This window comes from Hemicordylus capensis, chromosome 1 (assembly GCF_027244095.1).
Source record: "Hemicordylus capensis ecotype Gifberg chromosome 1, rHemCap1.1.pri, whole genome shotgun sequence".
NCBI classification, from domain to species: Eukaryota; Metazoa; Chordata; class Lepidosauria; order Squamata; family Cordylidae; genus Hemicordylus; species Hemicordylus capensis.
In genome coordinates this window covers 433,461,708-433,471,235 of record NC_069657.1, presented here as the reverse complement: position 1 = coordinate 433,471,235, position 9,528 = coordinate 433,461,708, and the positions used below count along the sequence as shown (strand labels likewise).

Below are 9,528 nucleotides of genomic sequence, written 5' to 3'. Positions count from 1 at the left end.
CGCCCTGTTGCCCGGATATGGCTGGAGGTTCCAGATGCACCTGCATGTGCCAGCACACGCAGGTGCATCTGGAACTGCCGGCCAACGGGGGCAATGGGGTGGCAGGGAGGTACTCTGCTGCCCCGATTAGCTGTTACAGAAATGGATGCCAGTGGGGAGAAAGCGCACCTTCCCCCACTCTTAAAGATAGACCCCCTGCTGCCATTGAACCAGTTCAGAGGCCCATAAAGGGTCTCTTTGAACCAGTTCGGAGGCCCATAAAGGGCCGTGCCGGTTCTGTGCACATCCCTATCAAGCACAAAAGTCCTTAGAGAACTAAAGTTGAACTTGCTGTCTTCACACTCACAACTAAAGCTGATCACTCATCACAACAATTTAGTCAGAATTTCTTAAAATAAGCCTTTATTCAGTCAGATTCAGCAAGATTCCATCATCAAAGTTCATCAAGTGTCACACAAGGAAATAAATCCTTTCTTCCAAACTTGACACGGCGAGTTAACACAATCAAAAGCAAATATAAAGGAACACTGTTCCAACACTTTTTTAGATGACTTCCTTCTATTTATATTTACCATTTTTGCAAGTGTCAGTCTGATTGAGATAAGTTTAACTCAATCAATGTGTTTTCAGAACAAACTTGTACAAGAACTGTATTGTCCAATAATAGAGTTGAAGTAGGACATGATTCAAGCACTTCTCATGGCTTCTATCTGTGTCTGTGGACAGAAAGAGAAACAAAATTAGAATCATTTGTATATATCTATAAAGGTTTTCCAAAATTTTAAACTGGACATACTCAAGCAGATTGAAATGTTTAAGAAAACAGTGCAAGAGAAAAATGCTTGATACAACACTATTCCAGCAATAACTGGAAAAACCAGCAAGGAGATCCATCTTTGCCATCCACCCAGAGTGCGCTGCTGCAAATGTCAGGTCTGTACTGGCACCAAAGGAAAGACAATCTGGCTTCACTACTTTGATATAAATAGGTTTATCTTAAACTTATGTTGCCTTTTCACCAACAAGGCCACCAATGTGACAATGTAACAAAATACAAATACAGCTCAAAATAAACTCGAAACCACCATAAACTAAATATTAAAGAGCAGAAGAAAGACAAAACAGTTTACCAGATTGAGTTATACCAGATCATATAGCCATTAAATTAAATATGGTTTTACTGCTTTTCTAAAGGAAAGAAAGGAAGGGGCTAGGCAGGCTTCCTGGAGGAGAGCAACTGAGACTCTTGGCTCAAGTATCTACTAATGCCACCTCAGATTATCATGGGACACAGAGCAGAGCCTCCCCTGATTATCTAAGTGGGTGGGCAGGTTCATGTTTAGAACAGAGGTGCAAGTTACAAAATTTAGAAATATACCTAACTTCCGTTAAGCACCAAAGATTACTAGCAACAAAGTTCTCACATCAAAGCAGTCCCAATGCCTTTTTTGAAGAGACGGACTACAAAGTACCACCTCCCCCCTCCACCTCCCCCACTTAGCCTCCCAGACCATTTAACATCCAAAAAGCTGGCAGAAATTCAGCAAGTGACATTTCCAAACCCCCCCCCCCACCAAAACTGCACAGCTGAGGAACATTCCATGTTGAACTGATCATATCATGCCACGGTTATTAAAGCTCTGCAAGGAGAAAGATTGCCTCTGTATAAGATTTGAACTGAAAGACAGTAACTGGCTGCTACTAGAAAAGAGAATACACACAAGAAGCCCAAATTAGGGTTCTGGAAAAACTTTATAAGATAGACACAAGCAACAGCCACTAGAAGGACACTGTGCTGGGGTTGGATAGGGCCAGTCACTCACCCTCTGCTCAATAATGGAAATCAATACTTTTAAAAGATATCTCTTAGCTCAGTTGGGGGGGGTAGCCCTGCTACTGCTCCTTTAAACAGAGGCTTGACAGGCAGAAATCAGCAATAAAGCTTTTCATGGCAAAGAGCAGGAGTGACTAATCTGAGACTCTCCAACCGTTGTTGAATTATATCTCCCATCGTCTCCAGCTGCACTAAATTGTGGCTGAAGGGGATGGTGTAGTAGTCCAAGAACAGCTGGAGCGCCTTAGGTTGGCCACTCTAGCACAGGGTTCAAAGAAATCACGCCCCAATAGGCTGCAGATGAAGCTTGAATTAAAGGAACAGCTACAAGGGCTGGTTCAAGGGTAAACAGCTCTAACACAAAACCATCGATGGCAATGGCATGACCCCGTCCGGCCACCATCCTTGGTTGAGCTCAGGCTCCCTCACCGGCTCAGGCCAAGTCCAGCTTCTTCTGCGTGGCCAACAGTTGGTCCTGCAGCCGCCGCTTCCGCCAGTCCAGGTAACGCCTTCGTACTCTGTTCGCCTGCCAGCCCACCAGCACTCCCGAAGCGAAGGCCAATAATACCGCCAGCTGCACGGACCGCTCCGACAAGGGCTCCGAACTCAGCGCCATGGTCTCGTCCGCTACGGTTGCCCCGCAGGCCCAAAACTATTTCGCGCTCACACAGCGTGGAGGAAAGCGCTGGCAATCCAACTGTGCAGCGCCCTCTAGCGGGCGTTAACGATTAAATTTAAGTACTGTAAAGGTAAAACGTGCGGTCGGGTTGGGTGTCGATTCCTGGTGACCACCGAGCTCTGTGGTTGTCTTTGGTAGAATACAGGAGGGGTTTACCATTGCCATCTCCCATGCAGTATGAGATGATGCCTTTCAGCATCTCCCAATATCGCTGCTGCAAGTACTGTAAAGCCACGTAATGGGGCAGCGGGGAAAGCAATCTGCCTAGAGAGCGGGAGGTTGTTAGTTTGAATCCCTGCTGGTGTGTTTCCAAGAATAGGGGGAACACTTATATCGGGCAGCAGCAATATAGGAAGGTGTTGAAAGGCATCATCTCATACTGTGCGGGAGATGGAAAATGGTAAACCCCTCCTGTCTTCTACCAAGAAAACCACATGGCTCTGTGGTCACTAGGAGTAGACACCGACTCGACAGCACAACCTATCCTAACTGTAAAGAGAGGCTAAGGCACCCTGCGATGATGCTAGACAGGAATATTGAAAGACAGGAATGATGATGTTGAAAGACAGGAAATAGAGGGTAGGTATAAATGGAGACTTTCACAATGGAGGGAAGTAAGAAGTGGTGTCCTCCAGGGATCTGTACTGGGACCGGTGCTTTTTAATTTATTCATAAATGATCTAAAAGCAGGGGTAAGCAGTGAGGTGGCCAGATTTGCAGATGATACCAAACTCTTTCAGGTAGTGAAACCCAAAATTGTTTGTGAGGAGCTCCAAAAGGATCTCTCCAAACAGGGTGAGTGGGCGACAAAGTGGCAAATGCGGTTCAGTATTGGCAAGTGTAAAGTGATGCACATTGGGATGAAGAACCCCAACTTCAAGTATATGCTGATGGGATCTGAGCTGTCGGTGACTGACCAGGAGAGGGATCTTGGGGTCCTGGTGGACAGCTCGTTGAAAGTGTTGACTCAATGTGCGGCAGCTGTGAAAAAGGCCAATTCCATGCTAGAGATCATTAGGAAGGGGACTGAAAATAAAATGGCTAATATTATAATGCCCTTATACAAAACTATGGTGCGGCCACACCTGGAGTACTGCATACAATTCTGGACACCACATCTAAAAACGGACATTGTAGAACTGGAAAAGGTGCAGAAGAGGGCAACCAAGATGATCAGGGGCCTAGAGCACCTTTCTTATGAGGCAAGGCTACAACACCTGGGGCTTTTTAGTTAAGAAAAAAAGATGACTGCGGGAGACATGATAGAGGTCTATAAAATCATGCATGGTGTGGAGAAAGTGGATAGAGAGACATTCTTCTCCTTCTCACATAACACTAGAATCAGGGGTCATCCTATGAAATTGATTGCCAGGAAATTTAGGTCCAACAAACGGAAGTACTTTTTCACACAACGCATAATCCACTTGTGGAATTCTCTGCCACAAGATGTGGTGACAGCCAATAACCGAGATGGCTTTAAGAAGGGTTTGGATAACTTCATGGAGGAGAGGTCTATCAACGGCTACTAGTCGGAGGGCTATAGGCCACCTCCAGCCTCAAAGGTGGGATGCCTCTGAGTACCAGTTGCAGGGGAGTAACAGCAGGACAGAGGGCATGCCCTCAACTCCTGCCTGTAGGCTTCCAGCGGCATCTGGTGGGCCACTGTGTGAAACAGGATGCTGGATTAGATGGGCCTTGGGCCTGATCCAGCAGGGCTGTTCTTATGTTCTCATCTGATTAAAAGATTTTTTTTTAAAGCACAATATAACAATAAAAGATACAAAGCAGCAGCAATAAGAGCAGTCATATACAAGCCTGATTAAAATGCCAAGATTTCACATGCTTTCTAAAAAAACTGTGATTGAGACTGAGGAGTGGATGGCCACCAGGAGAGCATTCCAGAGTCTGGGGGCAACAACTGAGAAGGCCCTGTCCCTCATGCACGATAGCCGCTCATTGTTGGCACCTGGAGCAGAGCCCCCCCCCCACTCCATGACCACATCAAGAGGGCAGCAACCTTTGGGAGCAGGTGGTCCCTCAGGTATCCAGGGCCCAACCTGACATCAGATAGTGCAGGAATAACAGGGCACTCCTACAAGTCAGCAGCAACAAGTGACACCCTAGAGAGCAAAACCTGCACATTGTAGCTGAGGATGATGGGAACTGTAGTTCAACAGCTGGAGAGCCTCAGCTTGGCCACCCGGCCTTAAGATGCTTCAGCGCCTTGTCCCTGCCCAGCTTTTCCATTCTAGCCTCTCCAAAGCTCGCTCTGGGCCTCTCCCACATCCAGCCTGAAATGTGTTGTTTCTGGCACAGTAGGGGAGAAGGAAGGAAGATGAGTCACCTTCCACTCTCACTTCAGCCCCTCCCATCAGTGAGAACATAAGATGCTCCCTGCTGGATCGGGGCCAAGGCCTATCTAGTCCAGCATCCTGTTTCACGCAGTGGCCCACCAGATGCCCCTGGGGAGCCCACAGGATGGAGGACATCCAGTACCAGCCCGAGAGGGGGTGATGCCAAGTCGCCCCACCCTGTCCCGGGCCACCTGATCTGGCCCCAGCCCTCTGCCACCCACGCCATGCCAGCACCACCTCCCTCAGCACAGCCGCTCTTTGCCATCTCCCAGCTGCCTTCTGGGCCACCAGGATGTTAAAGATAAGAGCCTCCCCATCTCTGGCAGCTTTTAAAAAGGCACCGAAGACGTATTTGTTCACCCAGGCTTTTAATTAGATTTATAGTTTTAATACTTTTAATGTTGGGTTCTAAATGATTTTAATGTTCATGATTTTAATATTTAGATAATTTGAATTGTAAAACGCCCAGAGACACAAGCTTTAGGCGGTATAGAAATATGTTAAATAAATAAAGTAAAACTAGCTGACCGGGCACAGAGCATCTGCCCCCTAGTTCTCTCTGACTTCTCCCTGACATCCCCCTCTTCAGCCCCATTTTCCTCCCCCCCCCCAGTTCTTTCCCACCCCCACCCTCCCCATTTGTTTGCCCTTCCCTCTTCCCACCTAACCGGCAGCCACCTCCAGCCAGCCTGCCATTGCTGGCCTCCTCCTCAGGCCAGTGTGGCTTTGCCCACCAGCCAGCCACCTCTTCACGCCTCCTCTGCACCCGGCCCAGCGAGGTCTGGCCTCGCTGCTTTCGCCCGCCCGCCCAAACTGCTGGCTGGCCGTGTGTGTGGAACTCTCGCAAGAGTTCCGCCACGTACGTGAGTTCCGCCGCGCATCCCCACCGGCATGTCTACGAGAATTAAGTATATAGATAAACTGCATATTGGCAGCAAGCAAGGAGCTTCTCGCCTCACCCGCCCTGCCAGCCTGCCCCATCTGGCCCAGGGACTGGCAGCATGAAGCTCCTTTCTCACTGCCAATCTGTAGTTTAATCTCTCAGCTGCCCAGGAGACAGCCAGGAGATGGCGCAGAGAGGCCTGGCCTGCCAAGGGAGGTGAGGCTGGCCCAGCTCCCTGACCCTGGTGAAGGCATCAAAGAGCTGGGCCGAGACAGAAGTTGGGGTTGGGGTGGCCAACAGCCAGGGAGAGGCCCGCAGGTGGGGGGATGCCTGCAGGCAGAGGAGGGTGGGGCGGCTGCACTCACCACACCCCATTGTGCAGGCTGTTGCCTCACCTTGCCTCATGGACTTACCTTAGGACATGCATCTCCCCCCTGCAGGGTGACTCCCCTGCCATTTTGGAATATCAATAGCAGTACCTTTCTGCTTGCTAACCAGAACCCAGGTATTATTTTTAAGGTGGCCAAATTTTGTGCGGCGCCGTGTAAGGTTTGGCAGGACCTGGTAACTTCTGTGCTAACATTTGGCTTGTAATTATGTTGTTATGGAAAGGATAGGTCGATAGATTAGATAGTTTAGATAGCTTTATTTCAGCTCTTGACCAGAATTTGTAGATATACAATAGCAACAGTCAACAGTAGTCAGGTAGTAAGTTTTTTACGGGTTTTACAAAGTACATAGCAGAATTTGGCCACGTTCCCAGACACAGTATCTTCAAAATTTGACAGCAGGTAATCTAAATTAAACTCATCAGTGAGGCCAGGAAACTGCATTAAAAGTAAAGAAATAAAATTGATTTGAATACGCTTGTAAAATGTGCAGTAAAGAATTACGTGTGCGGTTGTTTCTATTTCTCCCAAGCCACAAGGGCAAAGGTGGGCTGAGTGTGGTAGTTTCTTAAACTTCCCCTCTAAAACTGGTGGGGAGTGCATTTAGCCTAGCAAGAGTCATGGCTCTTCTAAATTTTGCTGTTGGGAAACTAAGTAGGTATTCAGCAGGTCTTACATTTAAGGACTGGTTACCAACAAACAGAAGTACTTTAGATTGTGAGCTCTTTCGAGACAAGGATCCATCTTATTTATGTATTATTTCTCTGTGTAAACCGCCATGAGCCATTTTTGGAAGGGTGGTATAGAAATCGAATGAATGAATGAATGAATGAATAATATAGATCCCTCTCAGCAGCTTTGCTAGCTCTTCTTGCAGTTCTATCTCGAAGGCATAGGCGGAACTGGAGGGCAGGCAGGGCACATGCCCTAGGTGCCACTGAGGTGGGGGCGCCATGCCAGTTCCTGCCACCCCCACCCCATTGCCCACCTGCCCAGCCCCAGGGCCCCTCAGCCACTTGCCTCCAGCTCCGGCCTAGGATTGGAGCAGCCTGCAAACTGCAGAGCTCTTCTCTTCCCGCGTCTCAGCTGATCAGCAGGTGGGCGGGGCTTCCAGAGAGGCCTCCGAGTAGGCTTCCCTGAAGCCTGAACTCGGCAGGCCCAAAGGGAGACAGGAAGCCAGGAAGGAGGCTGGCAGAGTTCCCTGCAGCAGACCCTCTGCCCAGACCATCCGGTACAGCCTTTGCCAGGTAGGCTGTGAATTCCTTTTTGTGGTTTACCCCCCCTCCCCCCAATATAAGGATCTGCTTTGCCATAGGGCTTTGATATGTGGGGTGGGGCGAGACTGAGAAGTCTCTAAATATTTAATTTAAAACAGACTGAAAAATGTTCTGGCTTTAAAAACAAAAACTATCTAAAAAGGCCTATAAGTGACGTTTCATGTCAGAAAATTACAAACACTTCTGGAACAAATATTTATTCATTCATTCATTCATTCATAAATGCACTTATGTTCAAGTTGTTTTGCAACCCAGAAGGTCTGAGTGATAACTGTGAAGCATGTGTTGTGCTTTTATTTTATTATTTTTCTTGTGTGTGGACTGCTCTCCAATAATTTGCAGGGACTTCAGGGTAAATCTGGCCAACATGTGAATGCAGCACCTCCATTCCAGAGGAGATGTGTGTTAAAGAGCTTTAAAAGCCTCGTGTGAAAAACCTCCTGGAATCAAACTTTACTGAATTTGTTCAGAATTCTGAGAAAACAAACATAGGCTCACCCTGCATGGTTGAAAGTCTCCTTTGCTAATCTGCAGCGAGGGGGCCATTTTAATAATTAGTGTTGCTAGTGTGTTCTAGGCATTAAAAGTAGCACAAATATATAGTACTCAATGTATATCACTATATACTGTGAAGTGTGCATGTGTGTATTCAGTGAAATGTATTTCCAGGCAGCATACTTATTTTGAAATATCAGACTTAAATCCTTGGGGGCCTGGGGTGTGTGGAGGCCCTGGACTTTGAGGGGCTGGGGGCCCATTTTAAAATCTCATCTTGGCCCATTCCAACCTTGCTATGCCCCTGGTGGTCACTACACATGGGTTTCTGCACAAAACCTGCACAGAAGAAACTTCCATGTAGAAAATGTGTCTCTTGTAAATTGACCCTGAATTTTCCATCCATGGCTGGGATATTTGAGAGTTAGAGGCAATAATAAAAGAACAGCACGCTGCTTGTGGCAGGAAGGAGCAAATTACAATGATTTCTTAGTCTGGCAGGGGCTGTTTTTGGCCCTGGCAGAACTTGGCTGTCTGCTCCTGTTGCAAATTCCTCTGTCTAGTGTGGCAAACTAATGTATCCTCCTCCCTCTTGGTGTCAAAGTAAGCACTGGTGTGGTGAATGCACATATACCCCATCATGAGCCAACAGTCATCACAAGACAAAGGATGGCAGGAATCATTCACTGGTTTATAGACCCCCCACCCCCACCACCTTCTTCTTCCCCTATTTTGCTAGTGGCTATTTGGGCAGGTGATCCTCTAGGACAAAGTCATGTTTTTTAAAAAGAATGAGATGAGACAGAGAAAATGACACTTGGAATCCTCGCATAACTCCTGACTGTTGTTCTAAGTTTTTTACAGAGATGGCTCGTGTTTTCAGGTTTTGATCAACAACCATGTCTAGATGGTACAGTGTTCCTTTTAACAGGGATTTCCAGATATTGTTGACTACAAGTCCCATCATTCCTGTTTGGACAGGGGTGCAATTTCAGTGCTTGCCCTAGGCGCTATTTTCCCTAGTTACGCCTCTGCTCAAAGGCACGCTGTTTGATAACCCGTGTTGCTTGGTCATACCCTAGCCTAATTCCTGGGACAAACCATAAGATTGTAACTTGTGTCTTAGCGCCACCTTCCATTTTGAGGCATAACTGTCTATGAGGGTTAGGGGAGCCAAAGCCACTTGGAAAAATATCAACTTCAGCCCAAATGTGAAAATGCTTAGCCAGGATCTTGTTTCTAATCTAAACACTCATGCCTCACGTCTAAGGACAGTATTGGGAACACAGCATGGCACCTGAAATATTGTTCTTAAAAATTTGATTTGAACAGCTTCCAGGGGGGTAGAGTTCTCAAAAGGGCCAAGTTGGGCACTGTAAAGAAGTTGTGGGTAAACTTTGACTGTAAAAAGCTTTATAGCAGCTGGTATGAAGAGGGCTCCCCTGGTAAAACCTGATAGTGTTAGCTGATTGCTGCGCATTTTGAGTTACATAATTGAGGTACACTCTTCGCCCTCCTGTAGAGTGAAAAACGACTCTGAGGTATTTAAAGGTTCTCACTTGTTCAATTGCATGGCCATTCATAGACCAGGAGTGGAACTTGGGTCATTTGGTGAAG

At 47.2% G+C, this 9,528-nt stretch overlaps 1 protein-coding gene across 1 annotated transcript; it reads right to left on the bottom strand.

The window, feature by feature from the left end:
- Positions 1–385: 385 nt before the first annotated feature.
- On the bottom strand, positions 386–2,504 carry MTLN (mitoregulin). The gene is made up of 2 exons (XM_053313709.1): positions 2,264–2,504; positions 386–716 (listed from the first exon to the last, which is right to left on the bottom strand). Exon 1 carries the CDS (start codon positions 2,448–2,450, stop codon positions 2,268–2,270), a length of 183 nt encoding a protein of 60 aa, XP_053169684.1. The 5' UTR covers positions 2,451–2,504; the 3' UTR covers positions 386–716; positions 2,264–2,267.
- Positions 2,505–9,528: the final 7,024 nt, after the last annotated feature.

Bases quoted from the DNA above. Each gene is read 5' to 3' on its own strand.
- MTLN (XM_053313709.1), bottom strand. From the start codon at position 2,450: ATGGCGCTGAGTTCGGAGCCCTTGTCGGAGCGGTCCGTGCAGCTGGCG.